Source organism: Mustela nigripes, chromosome 4 (genome assembly GCF_022355385.1).
Source record: "Mustela nigripes isolate SB6536 chromosome 4, MUSNIG.SB6536, whole genome shotgun sequence".
NCBI lineage: Eukaryota > Metazoa > Chordata > Mammalia > Carnivora > Mustelidae > Mustela > Mustela nigripes.
Genome location: NC_081560.1, coordinates 154998232 through 155018427, shown reverse-complemented (window position 1 = coordinate 155018427; position 20196 = coordinate 154998232). Strand labels below are relative to the sequence as shown.

Here is a 20196-nt window from a genome sequence, read left to right as displayed (position 1 = left end):
AAACCCAGATTCTTCCCTTTGTACTTTCAAAGTATCCATCGATAGGTGTGAGAGGCAAATCTCAAGGTCAAAATAATTTTTAGTAACAGAACATGAGAGAGTAGAGTTGAAGTGGGTATCCTAAATTCAAATGCCACGAGGGGCCCAGTGGGTGGTTGGAAGTAGCTAGGGAGTGGTGGGGACTGTGGCAGCCAGGAGCACGCCAGCCCCTCTGAAGGACCCCTTACTGTAACCACACACAGTCTAGAGGCATAGGAGTGTCAGAGTGTCAGGTCTTCTGAATTTTAAAGGATATTTATGTTAAGTTTTCCACTCTCTAATGTTAGTAACTCATTTAAATTTCCAAAAGCTCAGTCTAGTCCAAATAAAGCATTTTTGGGAGCCTAGATTCAGCCCATGTGCCTCCAGCCTATAACTCTGTAGGTAAATGAGAAAGCCAACAAGTTTAAGCTAATATTTATTGAGCAACTGCTATGTGCCATATTCGGTCTCAGATGCTGGGAATACAAGTAAACAAGACAAGCGCAGATCTTGCTTTCAGGGTTTCATCTTTGCACTGACACATTTACTAAAAGTTGGCATTTCTTCATACACAAAAACAAAGGTGCATAGTGTAGAATGCTTGTAATAAAACCTAACATCAGTGTACCACTTGGGCCAAGCCTCCAGATCCTGGGAACACAGGGTTCCCTTAAATAAAAATAACAGGTGATGCCATGAGAACCAGCCTTCCTAGGACAGAACTGAGAAAATCCAGGAAAATGGTAGAACTGTTCTTGACACATTTAACCAGGGTGGCGGCAGGGGCAGGCACTGGGAAATCACCAGGCTTAGGAGCTGAAGCCCCATAGCAGCACCCTATGGCCAGCCCACCTCGACAACTTCAGATTTCTGGCCCTGATGTGCTGTTCTAGATGGTATGGGTCCTCAGAGGAAAGCTGAAAAGTGTCCAGCACTTTAAAAAAAGTGTCGGAGATGCTTCCTGGTCCTCCCACATGAGTAACGGGCTGCAATGAGCTCTCCCAGAGCCTCGGGTTTGGTAAACAGGCCAGTTCTCCCGTGCTGGGTGTGGTACCCCTTTATGCTGCAGAGGTAGCACTAAGGCAACAAAGGAGTCCATTTCTGCCCTTCAAGAAGGTGAATTTCTAGAGCGAGCAATGAGGGCTGTGGAGCAAGGCCAGCAAAGCAGAGGCTGGGAGAGGGGCTGTCTGGCCAGGGCTCAGATATCGCAGAGAAGCTAGTAAGCCAGCACGGGGTGGGACTCAACCAGGCCTTCTGCCTTTGGGCGGGGAGGGGCTGGGGGCAAGTCCACCTGTGAGTGGGGTGACTGGCCATCTGTCTCTTCCAGGACTACTTGGACTTGGCCGCGTCCACCCCATCTGACTCCCTGCTTTACGACGACGGCCTCTCGGAGGAGGAGACGCCCCTGGTGGACTGTAATAGCGCTCCCCTCCCTCGAGCCCTCCCCTCCACGTGGATTGAAAACAAACTCTATGGTAGAATTTCACATGCATTTACTAGATTCTAGCAACATCGTTCCTCTCTGCACTATCCTTAACTCTCTGTAATGCTTTTTAAGAGTGTTTCTGGTCTGAATGAAACCAAAGTTCCCTCTGAACCTTTTTATTTGTAAATGTCTGACTTTGCATCCGTTTACATTCAGGCATTTTTGAAACTATGTTTGTTTTGTTTTTTTTTTAAAGGATGTGAAAATAAGTATAATGACCACTACTGCCCAGCCACTTAGGATTATGAAGAAGAAAGAGAGCTGGGCAGAACTCTCAGGGGATATTGAGAAAATGATAAATAAGTCATTTCTGGGGTGGGGAGGTATCAAGTCATAATATTTCTTATTTAACTACTGGGATAAATTTACCCAATGTGGGGAGGCATTTAACTGGGACAGGAGGAACCAGCGCCACCCTGACTGCATTGAGGGCACAGCCGGTCCCTCCCAGACCCCACGTGGGCGGGTAGGTGGCTCTCAGAGGCCACTCAGTACTGGGAAGCAGTGGCCAGCCCGGTCCGAGCCCCGCCCACATGCCCGCAGCCAGGGAGGATACGTGCAGACTCCTGTTTTCACATCCTTTGCATCACACACTGTCCTGACAGTTGTCACTTACGAAGTCAGTGCTAAAAGCTGGAGCAAATGCTTTTGAAAGAACATAGTCTGTGGTGCTGTGGTCTTGCAATGGACAGTAAATACGGTTCTTGCCAAAACTCCTTCTTTTGTCTTTAATTAAATACTTGAAAATTTTTGTGTTTCCTAACTTAATCATTGACTGTTTTTAAATCTGGGAGTTTGAAACATTTTTCGGCCGAGATTGTTCCTTTTGCATGCCTCCTGAGTCACTGATTCCTTGCTGGCTTTGGGTCTAGCGCTACACGCCATTTGTCCTGCCGACGCTGTGGGGCTCGCCCGCGTGCACCCTTGATTTGGAAGATTCTGTCCTCCGTGGTGGGCTTGGATGGAAGACGAGTAGGCTTCTTACATTAGAGAACTTTTTATAGAAGCTTCCCCACTGCAGTAAGCCCTTTAACTCACCACTGTTTTATGCTGCCTTAGAAAAAAGACTGAAACAGGTCAACAGATATTTATATCAGATTTCAGAGTTCGAAGCTCATAAAAAGGCAAAATTGGCAGTTTCTGTTATGTTCCAGTTACCAAGAGAGCATGTGATCTTTCCCCCAAAAATGTAACCTTGTTTTTGGAAAGCTGGAGCATGAAAACATTCGTGTAATTGGCACAGAAACTAGAAAGTTTGGTTTGAACCTCAAAGGGAGTTTTGCCAAGGCCTTACTGTTTGCACATGAAGTGTTGGTTCTTCAGTGCAGAACAAATGATCTGTTTTCATTTTTAGGCATGTCAGACCCGAACTGGCCTGAAGAGAGTCCTGTACCACTCACGCGAGCTGATGGCACTAACACTGTGTGTCCAAGATATGCAAATGATAGTGTATATGCTAACTGGATGGTTTCACCCTCAGCGGCACAATTAACGGACGCATTTGATAGTTAACATTTCTTTGGGAAAGGTAACGGGCTCCCAAGGGGAAGAAACGTACCGAGAACGGAAAGTCTGCCGGCCCCTCCTTTGTACACTTAACACTGGCTGGTGATTTTCCCTCCTGGCAGACATAGCCACTGGACCCAAGTTGCGAGTCCAGCCTTTTTTTAGTCCTTCCTCTTTGGCCCTCAGCAGCAGCCTGTGTTGGCCCGTGTTGACCAGGGACAACCACACACTCTGTGCTCACACACGTGGGTCCCTCGCTCACTACCTGAGCTGTCTGATTTTTCTGGTTGCCGCCAAACAGGGCACCAAGGTTTAAACACGAAGCACACACACACACACCAGAAGGGCAACAGGAAAAATAAATAAATTTTAAAAACCTGACCCAAACGACATGTCCTTGTTCAGAACAAGAGTCCAGCAAGGCCTCAGAGTGAGGTCAAAGCCTCCCTCTACCCGCACCCGCCAGGGCTGGAGGGGACGAGGGGACCTCGGGATGGGCCTCCGCTCAACGTTTGAGATCTTAAGAATGGTTTTTTAGAATCATGGCACCATTTCTTAGGAAGACCTTTGATTTTTATCATGATTTAAATGATTCTTAAATGTAGCACAATGGAGAGGTTGGCTGCCATATTTGCGATGTAGAGGGGTGGTGTGAGGGGAGAGGGCTCACCAGACACTTCAGTCCCCATCACTGAGTAATCACTGCCCCCTGACGAGAACGGTATGAAGCAAAGGGGCATTTGAGTGGCCTTGGGTCGAAGGGATTGCTGACTTGGCCGCCATGAATTCCTCTGCTACCAGCCTGCCAGCTGTCAGCACACCACAACATCTGGTGCCCGAAAGCAGGGGCTCATCTCACACAGCGGGAGTGGGTGGGGCTAGGCTCAGTCTAAAAGGGACCGTCAAGCTAGCTGTGTTAGAAGTAAGGCTGACAATAGCCAAGGACTGCTACACCTCTGATTACAGTTCTGATGTGGAAAGACAATGTTTTGGCTCTCATAGAGCTTGTGTGAAAAGGTATGTGCATCCACTCTTTTCTGTGTTTGTAACGCAATGCTGCTCTAGCAGGACATTTCTGTTTACTAGATTCTGATCATGACTCATAAGCTTTTTGTCATTCTTCACGGCTTGTTTGTGGTCACGGACACTCAGCGCTCCTCCCATCTTGTGGGGGTGGCTTTTGGGAAGTCCCCGGCAGCTCTTCTGTCTGCAACTTCGGCAGAGAGACTCGGTGACCAACACCCTGCCTGGTTTTCCGACTTAAAGCCCGGTGAAGACAGTGTCTCATCCAAATACTGTAGCTTAGAGGCATTTCACAAAAGCAGTAAAATTAGGGCATTTTTGTAGGTTGGGTGAGTATGTATCAGAGCCTCACGGGTATGTGTGTGTGTGTGTGTGTGTGTGTGTGTGTGTGTATGAGTGTGCACACAAACCCAGAGAGAGAGAACTGGAAAAACACTTACAGGAGATGTGACCTGACTTTAGTTGAGGTTGTTTTTCAGACACATTGTGGTAAGTTCTTTCACAAATATCTAGCTGTGGTCAACTTTTGGTTTTCAGATGTGATTAATGATAGTCTTCTTAAATGAAGAAAAAAGAATAAACCTTCTCAAATTGTTAAAGATACCTACTCAATAAGTGTGAGTTGCCACCGTAGGTTTGTCCTTGGCAGGGTGAGAACTCCAGGTCTAATTGGCTGACGCAGTGATGGGGAACTGACCCTTGACCAGTTATCTAATTGTCTATTCCTGAATTTTAAAAGCACTCCTACTTACTAGTCCTTCCAGACAAATTTCGTATGCATATACACCAAAGGTAATAAGTATTAAGTATTATGGAGTATTAAGTAGCAGTCTGTCAGTTATTAAAATTTGTAAAATCTATTTATGAAAGGTTATTAAGCCATATCATGTTAATTTGCTTTTGTAATCAAGGTGACTAAGGAAATAATTTCAGTTATACAAATAAAATCATGTATCATAAAAGGCGTAAACTTCTTTTCTCTTTTTAACTCCCTCGTTAGAAACATCAGGTTCCTGATTTTGATGTTTCCGTGTAAAGATTGAAATATCACAAGGAAATCTGTTGTTGTCACCCCTGGGGAAGTAACAATGCTCAAAGAACTAGGAGGTGCTCGGTGGTACCTTTGATTTATCTTACACAATATGTATGGGAATAGGTACATTTGTGGTAACTGTTAAAACTCCCCTTATCCCAACCTTCAGGAAACTTCTTCCTTCATGTTTCCTTCCCTGAAATAGAGCAGCAGCCATGTCGAGTTCAGGTATCTGTGGTTCTCTAGCAAATGTGGTTTATTTCTTGAAGCTGGAGTTGGACAGATATATGAGAGAGGGTGTAAAACTTGTAGCCAAAGCTGTAGGCCCACTGCAGTCAGAGGAAACATTCTGAGCCACTATGAGGGTTAAAAGACTACATGCTTCTGTGTAAGTCCTGTTGGGTTAGGCAGGCTCTCTCTGAACTCCTCCTCAAATGCCTGGCAGGGGTCCGGTGGGTCAGTTGACAAACACAAGCTGTTACCAACATAAATCTGATTCGTGGTTGTGTTGTGTACTAGGTGCCAAGGGCCCATGTTGTTTCCCATACACGTGTGCATGCATGAAGACACACACATACACACACACACACACACACACACACACACGCATGAGCTGCTCCTGGCCCTCGGAGCTCCAGCTCCTGGCCCTCGGGACCCATTTCTGCTCGTGGCGTCCTCCTTCAATCTGGATCACGGAAACTGGAAGTAAATATAATTCGTAAAGTGGGCTATTTGTTATAGCCTTTTCCTCTGAACGTTTAGAAACCCATGCTGAGAAAAGCTAATACTAAAATACTAAAAGCCCCTTTTACAAGAGCTTTGAACTGCCATCAGGAGTGTGTGTGTATGTGTGTATGTGTGTGTTTGGTTTATTTGTCTTAAAAAGCACATTTCTCCACCAACTTCCACACAGGAAGCTTTCCCACCATAAGGCCATCTTATTTTAAGGGTGGAAATTTAGTTGAAGATAATGTCTGAGAACAGGGCGTGGACAAATACTTTATATATAAAAGAAAATTCAGAAGAAAAGCATAGGCTTCCCCAATATAAATGAAGCATTTGTCCCCCGGTGAATGGTTTCCTCTTCCCCTTTGAGCATATTCACATGTAGGATATTTAGCAGGTAACATTTTAGGGTGGTTCTAGAAGGTGCCTGAGAAACCCTTGGTTCTGTGGCCCCAGAAAGACATAGCATTGATCTGAAGGCCATGTTCAGCAGCAGGGCAGGGTGGCGTGGGGGTGGGGGTGGGGTTCCTCATCCTTTTGGCATGAAGATGTGTGTGGAGCTTATCCATAGCTCTTGCCCTCGTATGAACAGAAAACAGCCCTCTCTTCTGGGACTCTTCTGTTCTCGTCTCTCCTCCACAGGCAGCAGTCTTGATGGCCCCTTTAGAACTGTAGGGATTCATAGGAAGATTCTTAGCTGACATCACAAAAAATCAGCACCTCCACATGGAGAATCTTTCCATTTGAAACCCCTCTCCCCATCTGCAGCCGAGGCTGGCTGGGCGGCAGTGTAATAATGGCAGAGAGAACACGCCTCGTGCCCAAGGTTAAGGGGTACTATGAGTGCCCAGAAGAAATCACGGTTTATCTTTGCCACTCAGGTTTTCATGGTTGTGCCAAGCGATGAGATATTTTTGCAGGTGTTTCTGGGATGTGCAAATCACAGGACCTGGCCAACCAACTCCTCTCAACCAGAGCCTGGGCCCAGAGTGTGACAGGAAGGCCATCAACAGGAACATGGTGACTACAGGAACATCAGTGTCACAGGGAACCGGGCCAGGTAGCATGGAAGGAGTCACAACCTGAGACCACCCCAAGCATTGTGAGTTCAGGAGTTCTATAGTCCACACCAGGAGGCACCATAATCCTGCATCCTTTCAGAGGACACTGAGAAATTCATGTTCAAAGTTAGCATGAACAGGCAAGGTAAGTACCTTCCAAAACTAAAAAAATACCAAAAAATTTTTTTTGAAAAGGAAATAATTTTGATATGCATACACAGGCAATATTTACTGTGAAAAGGGTCAAATTCATGAATAAAAATGTTATGTTCATTTTAAGTGTCCCTGTTTCTGTTTATCTTGGTCAATTTTGTAAGCAGTGCCAGGGTAAGTCATATGCTTTTTGGTTGCTCCTGTTTGTCACCTCCGCCAGTCCTTTTCTGCACATGTCATTCACCCCGTGGAGGAAAATCATTCCTGTGTGCTGGAAAGGGTCCAGCCCCAGAGAAGGAAGTATTTGAGGCTGCCTCTTGTTACCTGAGGCAAGAGACTTTGCCTGGAAGTCTGCAGAGAGCCCGCATGGTACCTGCGTCACAGCCTATCTTCAGACACTTCTCCCACCAAGGGCCTATGATGTGCTGCACGCTTTGTGCCTCTTAAGAGTTTTAAAGAGCTTAAAAATTTTCCTGGAGGCTCTGTGGCCACAAGACCTGGCAGTCCAGGTGCCTGCTAAGGGTCTGGGGGACTCCCTAAGTATATGGAAAGAAGAGATTATCAGAAATGATTTTTAAGAAAAGAAATGGCACAGAGGATGCAAAGGTTCTGGTTTCTCATAAGGTAGTCATTAAAAGAAGTAAAAGAAGAATTGTGGTAGAAAATTGTTTTTTTTTTTAAGAGAAGTCCAATTACATATAATCTTTAGTTTCACAGAAGCAAGTAAAGACCATCCAAATGAAAATGAACAGAGGTTGTTTATTCTGGACTTGCTATAGCGAGGGAGTCAACCACCATCACTTGCTTTTAAAATAAATGTAAAGCAGGCAGAGGAGGGGAAAAGATTTATAGTTTAAAAAGGAGGTGAGGGAGGGAGGCTTCAGGCATGTTGTGACTGGAGGTTGTTGGCACGGGGAATCTGGAGGTAGGCTACCTAGAAGCCAGGCATCTTATGAGATTGGCTTTGGCAATATACTTGGCTTTCTCTGGTTGGTCCTGATTTGGAAATAACAAAAGTGGCACCAGCCCTGACCATTCTGGACTGGTTCCTGCAGAGGTGTGGGTCAGAGTTTCTCAGTTTACATGTGGTCCAATCATTGTCTGTTTGCATATTTGGACTCAGTCCTCCTTTCGGATCATTTGCTTGCTTGTGAGAAGTTGGAGAATTCAGGGAAGTCTAGAAATCCAGATCTTCGCCACTTTGAGATCGATTGTCCAGTCATCTCTCTGGCCAACTGTACCATGAGGTCTTTTCAACCTTTCTGTTATATCATCATGGAGATCATGTGATCTGTGCAGAAGCATTTCAGACCCTGGAGAGAATGCAGTAGACCAGTATCACGACCACTATGACAAGAACAAGAACAATTAATAACCCCTGTAAGATGCTTTGAACCCAGAACCCTAATAACCCAGGCCATGAATAAATCCCATGAGGTAGCTTTTGCTCTTAAGGTACTGTATTGCCTGCCCTACTTTCCCTATGTCACTGATCCAAGTATAATATTAGGAAGGGCACACACCATGACTAACCCACATGAAATTTAAAAACAATGCAACTGTCTATTTACAGCTTTTTTAGTGTTGCTTTAAGGTAGTAATCAATTTGTGCTCTATGAGTAGTATCAGGGAGAAATTTAGCTGTTTGGCATGATGATCTGTAGTGTTTGCTTGAGTTTCAACCTTGTCTCTTTTTTGCATGGTTCTCGAACTTCATAATAGCCACCTTTGCAGTAAGTAGAGTGCATCTAAAAACTGCTTAACTTGCTGTCCATTTTTGTGGGGGTTCTAGCATCCTAAAGTCGTGTAGTACTCCAAAAGCCTATTTTCTGTCTACATATATGTTTACTCTCTAGTCTTTGGCTAGTTAACAAGCTCTAGTAAATACAATGTATTCTGCCATTTGGACTGATTTTATCTCAGGAGAAGACTATATTCTAAAGGATCTCTTCAATTAATGATAGTATATGCTGCTTGATAACTTCCAGTTTCGAGAATGATTCATCAGCAAACAGGATTAGCTCAGGGTTCTCAATATGAGACTATAATTAACATATGAGTAAGGTACAGAGAGTTCTCAAATTATCTGATTATCAAATTATCAGCAATAGGCTCCCCTTCTTCTGATAGAGGAAGGAGAGTGCCTGGATTCAGGGTGTTGTAGCAGTAAGTAGGACCTGAGAGGGAGAGAATAATAGAATTTCATAAGAGTTTAATCAGTGGCTGAGAAGTGCTATGTTTCCAGTCAATAGTAATGTATCTATTTCAGGAAGAATCATGAGGTCAAGCAAGGAGCTTGGAACTAGCTCAGCAGAAGCATCAACAAATTTTGTAGCTGAGCACTTGCCCTAACACTGGGGGGATAAGTATTTACAGTGTGTCAAGGGAAGGCTACAGTAAGTGATGGGTTTTGGATAGTTCCCATGGAAGTCCAAGGGCTTGTCCAGATTGCTCTTGCACAAACAGGCAAAAGGGCTTTCTCCTGTCTCAGATGTCTAGGGAAGGAGACCTTTGAGGAGCCACCCACAGGTTCTAGAAAGCCTGTTCATATCTGGGCTCCCAGAGGAGAGAATCTCTTATTGTAAGTGTTGGCAATCAAGGGCTCGATGCTTACAGTTAACCATTCAGAAAACAGAGGAAAACTGTGGGTTGTTTGAAATGCTTTCCATATGCCATATGTTTACTCCCAGGAAAAAATTGAGCAAAAGTGACAGGGTTTAATTCAGAAAGAGTGGCACTTGAATCTACCAGAAATTGAAGAGGTTGCCATCTATAGTGGGTAGAATTGACCCCCCCAAAAGATTATGTTCAAGTCTGTAATTCCACAGCCTGTGAATTTGCCCTTATTTGAAAATAGGGTCTTTGTGGATGAAGTCATATTGCACTATGGGGGCCCCTAATCCAGTGATTGGTACCCTTATAAGGAGAGGGAAATTTGGACACAAGGAAGACACAGGGGAGAATACCATGTGAAAATGGATGCTGGTCTGGAGAGAACCCCAAACTCAGGTCTGTGAACCAACTTGAGCAACAGTGTTCTAGGGCCTATGCCAGCGTTCTGCCCTATGATTCTCCATATGTTAAACAAACTTTTAGAAAGTAGGCAAAACAGTAACATAAAAGACAGCAAAAGGGGATGAAGGGAATGGTCTGATTCCATCAAAGATTCCAAATAAATGGGAATCAATAACAAAACCAGATTCCCAAACTGAGAATTAATAGCCAAGGAACTCAAGGCAAAGCAAGCAGAGGTCAGACCCGATGCCAATTTGCCATATCCTTATAAACCAAGAACAGCAGGGCACAAGGGGCCTCTGTGAATACCATGCCTGAGTGAAAGCTATGGTCTGAGGCAATAAACAATGAAGGCCATAGCTTGGTGGCCCCATTAAGGAAACTATGGAAACAAACATGGCTCAGTGAGAATAGGCAAAGGTTCTTTAGAGCTTGCTATATAGCAAGGGAGTCAGCCCTCATCACTTCCATTTGGCAAGAGCTCAAAAGCAGGTTAGGGGAGTGGGAAAGCTTTATAGTGGAGGAAGACGAGGATGAGGAGTTGGGGGGGAGTAGGGGGAGGGGGAGGAGGAGAAAGAAGAAGAAGAAAGAAGGCACCGCCACCTCAGAGTGGAGATTCTTGTGGAAAAAACTCTATTCTTCTGATATTAATATACCATAACAGTACTTTTGTATTTTTCTCAATGGAACTACTTATTTTATTTGTATCACCCATTATCTGCCACAGAACTTGAATTATGCATTATTGTCTCTCCAAATTTAAATTACATGTATTTAGTATTTGATTTAGCAATTCAAAAAATAATAAAAAGCTAACAATTTAAATCCATTGATGGCAGAACCTCAATTATTTTAAAAACAACAATGCTAATGAAGAATCCAACTAGCAGTGTACAAGACATGACTGCTAACCCTAACCGCACTGCTTCAACTTCTGGTCGGTTCCTGTCCTGGGTGAGCCTCTGCAGTTTCCTCTCTGAGTTTCTGTTTTCTCTAAGGTAAACTGATGACCATAACCTACTCCACAGGGATGTCAATAAGATTGGAAGGGTTAAAACTGGGAGAAGCACCTGCTGCTGAATGCAGCCTGTGCCACACATGGCTACACAGCATGATCAGTAAGGAAAGTGTAGGATAAAGGAAGAAAAACAAAATGCTATAAATAAAAAAGAAAACCCAACACTGATAAGGCTAGTGGAGGTAGACAAAAAATAGAATGTTTAACGTGGAAGGGAGTGGTTCTACTGTGCACTGCCACACAATAGAAGGTGAGGCTCTTTTGCATCTGATTAGTGGAGTAGACTTATCTTGCTATTACTTGGCCCCCACTAGAGGAAAGTTAGAGCTGTAGAATTCACCAGTATTCAGTCATTCATGCATCTGTGGGTATGCAGTGGGCACGTATAATGGCTCAGGCCCTGTGCCTGGCTTAGGGGTCCTTGAGAGAAAAGGAGAAGCCATGTCCCTGCCCTAGGAGAGCAGATAGCCTCATCCAATTTAAAGTCTGTAGCGGCAGCAGAAAAAGAAAAAAGCCTAAGCATTTGCCGTTATTGGATATGAAACTGGAGGACGAGATCCACATACCCCTTTTTCTGTAGACTCCTAAGGTCCATCAGCAGGAATGTCAGGCACAGGTTGATTACAATGTCTTAACTAATAATATGTAGTAACTTAGAGTGGGATGGAGGGCTTCAAAGCTGCCAGCCTGGGAACATAATCCCCTGACAGTTCAATGGACTTCCATTTATATTTACTTGCAGTAACCCCTTAAATATTTAAAGTACTTCTGTCTTATCCTCTTAAATTCACCAATACTGTGCTCTGTACCCACTCCCTAATTCTCCCACGAGAATTTACATTTGCATTTATACTCCCAAGCTGGATCCTCAGGTTCACAGAACAAAAACACCCATGGCAGTCTTAAACTTTAGAGAATTTATGCTAAGTAGACTCACACAAGGCTGACTGCCTTACCAGAGCATAATCAGGCATCTGTACAGAAAGCTTAATCATTCATGCCATCCTCTTGAGGGGTCTGAGATTCTGGATAAAGGAGAGATACTTGTGTATTCTTATTTTAACCAATTCAATTCACATTTATTGAATGCTTCTTACGTGCCGAGTAGTGGTAGATGAAAAAGACATGGTCCATATCTTCACAAGGTCCCAGACCCATGGAATCTATGACTAGATGAATTATTTACTCTTGGGCCAGGTTGAGGGAAAGAGTGTTAAAACTATAAATGCTTACAGTTGCTCAGAAATGACATGAGAGTGGAATGACACCTTGATATTAGGAAGAGGCTGGACATCCAGCAAGCCTGGCTTAGAAGTAGGCTATCTACTCTCTTAGCAATGGGACTTCCCACAAGACGTATGGGAGGAGAACATCTGTATTAAAGACATCCCAATAACCATCACACAATGAAGACAGCTGTGATTGGGAGCAAATCTTCCCTTCTAGGAATGCCACTTCTATGGGATGCATCCCATAGTCACCCGTCTTCTGCTCTAACTAATGTACTTAATGGTGACAGTGAGCTTCAACTGCCTGCCACCTGCCAGGCAGTGTGCCAAACGCATCAAACACAAAATTGCATTTAACGCTCACAACACCCTTAGGAAGCATATGCTATCATTACTGTCCCTACAACACAGCTGAGGAAACAGGCTAAGAGAGGCTAAGTGTGGTCACCTGCCAGGGTAGCCACTAAGGAAAGCAGAGCATGGTGGGAGGCAGACCCCACAGCCACTCTTAACCACCTCCGTGTCCTGCCCAGACACAAGCAGGGGCTGGTGCTGCCTGATATCTCTCCCCCTGCACAGGCTATCACTCTTCAAGGCAGCGTCCTTGGGGGATGCTCTGAAATAAGCAGTTGAGTGGAAGGGATGTTGGGGAGGGCTTTCTTTTTTTCCACTCACTAAGATCATACAGTCTTAGCTCTCAAGCCATCTTCCACAATGTCTCCCTCGTTTCACATATAAGGAAACCCACCCACGTCCAAAGTAATGGAAATGGCTAAAGGTCCAGTGGCAACTCAGGACTTCCTCGCTGGGGACATCAAGCGCAGCCCAGCACCCTCGAGGATGCTGGGACATCTCTGTCGATCTGTCAGTCCTTAGCTCAGTGCCCACGAAGGCACTCTTCGCCCCTTCGGGCTCCCAGGACAGAGGTCGCGAGCAGAATGGCGCTGAGTCCCTCCCTCTCGCAGTCAGCGGTCCACTGGAGCTGGTACTCCTCTCCCTGCAGACTCTTGTTCCTGCGGGAACGATTTTCTGCCTGGGGCACTCTGCCGGTCGCTCTAAATCGTTTTTGGAACTACACATACACATATTCTAAACAGATAATCGATTAGTCGTTACTGTATGTCAGTTACTGAGCTTCCCAAGCCTGACAAGGGGCGCGGGCGAGAAAGTGGGCGGGGCTAGGGCGGGGCTGCCGGGGTTTGGGTGTGGGCGGGGCGGGGCAGGCGCGCGCCGCGGCGGCAGCCTCATTTCCTCACGCGCGCCGGAAGTGGCGGTCGTCTGCGCGGCCGCGTGTGGTGGGCTGTGAGGCGGTGATAAGCCCTGTGCGCCGGGCGCCGCCGGGGTATGCCCGCGGCCGGGGAGGAGGTGGCAGGGCGGCGGTGGCCTTGTGCGGACTGGTGAGCGCGGTGAGTACCCGGCCCCACCCGGCCTCGCCTGCCAGTGGCTCTGGCGGCTCGGGCCGGGGCAGTCGGGGCGCGGGCGGAGGGCTGTGGGTCCTTGTCCGGGTCGGGTGGCTTTACTGACGAGCCCGCTGGGGGACCCTATCCCAATGGGGTCGCCTCCCGGACAAGCCCTCGGGAGGCCGCTGCTCTGTCAGGAAAAGTCACAGTTTTTTCGGAGCGGTTTGAGTTCTCTTTTGAGAACGATGCTGTCAGAGGACCGTTGGTTTGGGTGTGTTTTATTTTTATCACTTTTTTTTTTTTTTTTTTTTTTTTTTAAATCTAACTCACCACTCTCTGTGCTTCTCTCAGTGCATAAACTTTGTAGTCAGCTGTTACCTCTTTATGGCGTTAATGTAGTAGTCTCTTGACAGCAGCCCCTCGCTCTATCTGCCAGAAACCAGACGCCTTTAAAGACGCACATCTGTGTAGGAATTAGTGGGGCCGAGGAGACTACAGGACCGGGAGCTTCTTGCATTTTCAGTCTTCATCTACAAAATTGCGCTGTTTCTGAACAGTGGGCGGAGGAATCATTTGTAAACGCAATACTGATGCTTTTATTGGTGATGACATTATTTGCAGAATGAAAATTTAATTATAAATCTTAAGCTCTTATCCTTCAGCCTGTTCTTGAGATTTATATGCAGCGTCTGGACATTTAACCTCATTGAAGGTTCTCAGGAGCTGGGTCTTTATTTCTGGTGCAATTAATGTTGTCTTTAAATGTATTAAAACAGTGCTTCCAGGGCGCCTGGTGGCTCAGTCCTTAAGCATCTGCCTTTGGCTCAGGTCCCAGGGTCCTGGGATCGAGCCCCGCATCTTGTCTCCCTGCTCAGCCCGGAGCATGCTTCTCCCTCTCCCCCTGATTGTGTTACCTGTCACGCTGTCTCTCTCTCTCTCTCTCTGTGTCAAATAAATAAAAATAAAAATCTTAACAAAACAAAACACAGTGCTCCCAAATTTAGACATGGGAAATCAAGTATCATGACTCAGAATGCTAACCTTCATTTTGTATTATTTTTCTGATACCATTTGTTTAAAATCATCTTACAGCTAAAAGAATATAAAAAGGATTTGGGGTTTCCAATATTTATGACTGAATATGGTTGACTACAATATTTATTGAATATTGACAGCTTGGAAATTACATTTTTTCTTAACTTTTCTATTGAGGTATAAAATACATGTGAAGTCATCAGGTACATAAATCTTAATTATACAACTGAATGGATTTTTATATATTTATTAACTTGTGTTACCACAAGCTAGACCAACAAATTATATTTACAGAACATTTCCATCATCCCAGGAGATTTACTGTTTCTTCCAAGTTTTACTCCTGCCCCCAATCAGTGTTATGATTTCCGTCATCATCTTAGTTTTGTCTGTTTTGCGCTTGGTGTTAATGGAATCATGCAAAATGCTTAGCACATTGCTTGTGAGAGTTACCATGATGTTTCATGTATCAGTGGTTCATTAACTTTTATTGATGGTTAATATGCCATTGGTATGACTACATGGCTATTCTTTTGTTGATGGATATTTGTGTTTTCAGTTTCTGTTATTACATATTTTGAAGAATACTATGAACATTCTTATAAATGTTCTTGGTGAACACCTGTGTGCATTTCTGTCAGCTATGGAATAACTATCATAAGGTGGGCAGAAAATTGTTTTAACCAACATGGAGTCTTTCTTTTTCAGTAGAATTTGTTATTTTAACTTCTGTAACATTAAAGATTGGTAAAAAGCAAAACTATTTTGAGTTCAAGACTTAAGCGATTCATTACTGTATTATTATTTATTTCTTTAGTTGCACATCTGTGACAATCTTCTACCAGCCTCTGATTACTTGTTTAACTGTTAGATAAGTCTGTTAGAGCTGGTGACGATCTGTCCCTGAAGCTTATTGCATAACACTTAGATAATAACTGTGTTACTCAAGTTGGTGGTTGTTAAGGGAAATGAAACACCAAAATGATGTGACTAAAAAATGGATAGAAAATCATGGGTTTGCAAGTTAAAAAATTATCTTGTTGTTGTCATACTATACAAGTCTGGGTGTAAGTATAAAATTGAATTATAGGGTTAGTTACAAATGTGAATTTACTGCAGGAGTACAGTGATTACCATGTATAATGAGATGCTGATACCTTTATAATGGGGATAAACAACAGAAATTAGTAGCGTGTAAGAGATATGTAGAACTGGATCTGAAGCAATGGAGTTGATGTAAGGAATAGAAGAAAACTTTAAAATTAATATTAGTATGCTCAGGTTTGGGAGGGCATCATACCTATTTAACATATATAGGCTGCCTTGAAAATAATTAGTTCTTGAATATTAAAAAGTAGAAATAGGAAAAAATAGTTATGACATGGAAAATAGATCCAGAAGAATCAATGAACATCTCATAGCAGTTCCAAGAAGAAATAGAAATTAGAAGAGGAGAAATAACTGCAGATCATGAGGGTAGGAGTATCCAAGCTGAATCTTGGGCATCCAGAGCCAAACAGAAAGATGTATCAGGAGACAAAGTGTTGGCCAAAAATCAGCCCTTCCCTCTCTGGTCTCCATTTCATCTGTGTAGTGGGAATGATCAGTAAGTATACCTTTTCAGCAAGCTTATAGAAAGATGTGACACAAGTCAAGAGTTTCTGGCCAGCTAACAGCTTCTATTCCCCATTCTCTTCCCCTTGCAACTCACAGTAGATGCCTGATTTCCCTTTCTCACCTTAGGGTAGAATGTCAAAAGAAGAAAGGAAAGCAACAGGAAATTTCTCTAAGAATTATCTGAGTTTATGAATGGACTGTCTAGTTCATTCATACAGAGTCTTTTTTTTTTTTTAAAGATTTTATTTATTTATTTGACAGAGAGAAATTACAAGTACACTGAGAGGCAGGCAGAGAGAGAGAGAAGGAAGCAGGCTCCCTGCTGAGCAGAGAGCCCGATGCGGGACTCGATCCCAGAACCCTGAGATCATGACCCGAGCCGAAGGCAGCGGCCTAACCCACTGAGCCACCCAGGCGCCCCCATACAGAGAGTCTTAAAAGAGTATTGATAGACACAGTAGATACATTCCAATGAAATTTATTAACCTCATGGGTAAATTAATAAACAGTCACATAAGTTTCCAAAGAGAAACATATGGTTACCTATAAGGAGTGGAAATCAGATGTGCACTTAGTCTTCTAATCTTGAACATAGAATGTTAAATAGCAGTGGAACATTATTTAAAAAGTGCTTACGAGACATCTTTTGAACTAAGAAACATCCCTAACCAACCTGTCATTCAAAGTGGAGGCAAAATAGGGGCCCTGGGTGGCATGGTCAGTTAAGCATCTGACTCTTGGTTTCAGTTCAGGTCAGGATCTTGGGGTGTGAGATCAAGCCCTGTGTTGGGCTCCAAGCTCAGTGAGGAGTCTGTTTGCTGGAGTTTCCCTCTCTCTCTGCCCCTCCCAGCACTTGCCCACTCTCTCATTCTCTCTAAAATAAATAAATAAATCTTTAAAAAAAGAAAAAGGTAGGGGCAAAATTGTAAGAGTATACAAAAATGTAAAGATTCAGAGCACAAGTTGCCAAATGTGGCTGTTCACCTATTTTAGTATGATCTGTGACCCAAGAGTGGCTTTTATACTTTTAAGTGCTTCAAAACAAAACAGTAAAAGAAGAATAATACTTTGTGTCATTAATTATAGGTAGTTCAAATTTCAATATCCATTGGAATATAGCTATGCTCACTCATTTTCAGATTTCTGTGGCTGCTTTTGTGCTCCAAGGCAGGGTTGATGGTTATGATATTTACTACATGGCCGTTTACTTGAAATGTTTGAAAATGAAATGTTTGCCCTGATTTAGAGCCAGAAATAGATCTCTTCCACATGTATAGGAATTTTGCTTATGGTAAAGGTGGGATTTCCAATTAGTGACAAGAACATGGATTATTAAATAACTGGTAAGAATTGACTATTTGAGAAAATAAGTTTTATATTAGGATTATTTCCAATAAAGCTGAAATGGAGAAGTCATTCTGGAAGAGACCATTTGACTCCATTAACAACAACAAAACAAAACTTTACATAAGTGAAGTAACACCTAACACTTACTGAGCTCTTAATGCTTGTCATGTTTTACTTGACTAATTGTTATAATTGTTATAATATAATTGAAATGTTGGTTTTATAATTATTCTCGCTCAACAGATGAGAAAACTGAAGCTTATATATATTTTTAAGGATTTTATTTATTTATTTGACAGACAGAGACCACAAGTAGGCAGAGAGGCAGGCAGAGAGAGAGAAGGAAGCAGGCTCCCCGCTGAGCAGAGAGCCGATGCCAGGCTCCATCCCAGGACCCTGGGGTCATGACCTGAGCCGAGGGCAGAGGCTTTAACCCACTGAGCCACCCAGGCGCCCTGAAGCTTATAGAGATTTTAAAAACTTACCTATAATGAAGAATTAGAAAGTGGTAGAGGGAATATATGAATTTAGCCAATTATATGGATAAGACAAACTAAGAGAAATGTTTATAATCTGTTAATACCATTTTATAGGTGTTATCTATGTCAACACGTCTGGGTCTACCTTATTCTTTATGAATATTATATGACTGTCTGCAGTTTACTTCATCTTCCTATTGATAGACTTTAAATTGCTTTTCTCTTGCTGTTACATATAGCAGTAGTAAACATCTGCATGTGACTGTATACTAGTATGAGTATTTCCATAGTATAGAGTCTTAAAATCTTAAAAATGGAATTGTGAATTGCTGGATTAAAAAGCGTGTGCATAACATCAAATTTGTCCTCCAAAAAGTGTTTGTGTCTATTTTTAGTTTATCTTTAATGAAAGGAATTGGAACATCTTGGAAGAAATCTTGGCCATCCAGACAAATTATCTCATTTTATAGATGAAGGCCAGATAGGTTTAAGTATTGTGCCCAAGATTACACAGCTATTATACTTGACTTTTTTAGTTGCTTTTCCTGTGCCACAGGCTGCTCTTGACACATTTTTGCCTGTATTGATAGCATGAATATTTCTGTCATTTGTTTTGCTGAAATCTGAGTACCTTGAATATAGTTTAACCCAGAAACACTTCTCAAAATGATCTGGTATTACTTGTTCTTAGCACCCAACACAGTGTCTATCTTTTTTTTTTTTTTTAAAGATTTCATTTATTTATTTGACAGAGAGAGATCACAAACAGGCAGAGAGGCAAGCAGAGAGAGAGGAGGAAGCAGGCTCCCTGCTGAGCAGAGAGCCCGATGCGGGGCTTGATCCCAGGACCCTGAGATCATGACCTGAGCCGAAGGCAGCGGCTTAACCCACTGAGCCACCCAGGCGCCCCTAACACAGTGTCTATCTTAGTTAATTTCGACAGCCATAACATAGTACCACAGACTGACTTATGAACAAGAGAAACTTATTTCCCTTAGTCTGAGATCAGGCACCAGCATAGTTGAGTTCTGATGAGGGCCCTTTTCTGGGACTGTCAACTTTCTGGCAGAAAGAGGGCTATGTTGTTCTCTGGGATATCTTTCATAAGAGCACTGATCCTATTAAGGAGGCCTCCCAAAAGCCTCATCCCCTAATATTATCACATTGGGATTAGGATTTCAACATATGAATGGGGATTGGGGGAGGAACATTCAGTCCATTGCAATACCTAACACACTAGGTATTCAAATATTTTTTAATGAGTACTACCTTCTGGTGACCAGTACTTTTATTTCTAAATACTTACAAACCATTTATTCAATGACATATTTTAAAAATCCATTTATCATTGTAACTCATCAATTGCTCAAGAAATAAATGGTTCTAATTCCTTTCCTTATAAATACTGATATTTCATAAAGTTTTAGGTTTTGTTTTTCCTGTTGGTGCTTCTGTTTCCCAAATAATTTTGTAACTTTGTTTTCATTGTGTAAAAAGTGAACTAAAAATTACAAATTTAGTTTTTGAAAACTATAGTAAGAAACTGTGCAGAAATTTAGGAAGATTATACAGAATAGAACTTTTAAAGTAAATAGATTCAAATGGATTGTATTTTGCAAAAGGCAGTAAGTTACTCTTACTACATAAGTTATTTTGGCACACTGCAGTATAAGTGCCATGGAAACGATGTATGAAATATGTATAAGTAGTACTGTAATATTAGAGAATCAAAAGATTGAGTAGGGGGTGCCTGGGTGGCTCAGTGGGTTAAAGCCTCTGCCTTTGGCTCAGGTCATGATCCCAGAACCCTGGGATCGAGCCCCACATCGAGCCCCACATAGGGCTCCTGCTCAGCAGGGAGCCTGCTTCCCTTCCTCTCTCTCTGCCTGCCTCTCTGCCTACTTGTGATCTCTGTCAAATAAATAAATAAAATCTTAAAAAAAAAAAAAAGATTGAGTCGAAACTGCTTAAAGGTCATATTGTTATGTAGTGATCAACATCATAGGATGAACTGTGTTTAGCACTCTTCTGTTGTCTCAAAATCACA

The 20196-nt window shown here is 43.0% G+C and overlaps 2 protein-coding genes across 8 annotated transcripts in view; both read left to right on the top strand.

Annotated features, from left to right (window-relative positions):
• The window catches only part of RET (ret proto-oncogene), a 50759-nt gene extending 46650 nt beyond the window's left edge, over positions 1 to 4109 (top strand). The window contains exons 19-20 of one of the 2 annotated variants that reach the window (XM_059398060.1): positions 1349 to 1496; positions 2862 to 4109. In XM_059398060.1, the coding sequence (XP_059254043.1) occupies positions 1349 to 1496; positions 2862 to 3019 (306 nt within the window). In that variant the 3' untranslated portion in view covers positions 3020 to 4109. Of the gene's footprint in view, positions 1 to 1348; positions 2276 to 2861 lie in introns of those variants that run through there. The other variant, XM_059398061.1, reaches the window with a different exon arrangement.
• Positions 4110 to 13508: 9399 nt separating this feature from the next.
• Positions 13509 to 20196, top strand: part of CSGALNACT2 (chondroitin sulfate N-acetylgalactosaminyltransferase 2) — a 44205-nt gene continuing 37517 nt past the window's right edge. For all 6 annotated transcript variants that reach the window (XM_059398056.1, XM_059398054.1, XM_059398050.1 and 3 more), the window contains exon 1: positions 13509 to 13677. The gene's annotated coding sequence lies outside the window, so the exon portion shown is untranslated. The remainder of the gene's footprint in view (positions 13678 to 20196) is intronic.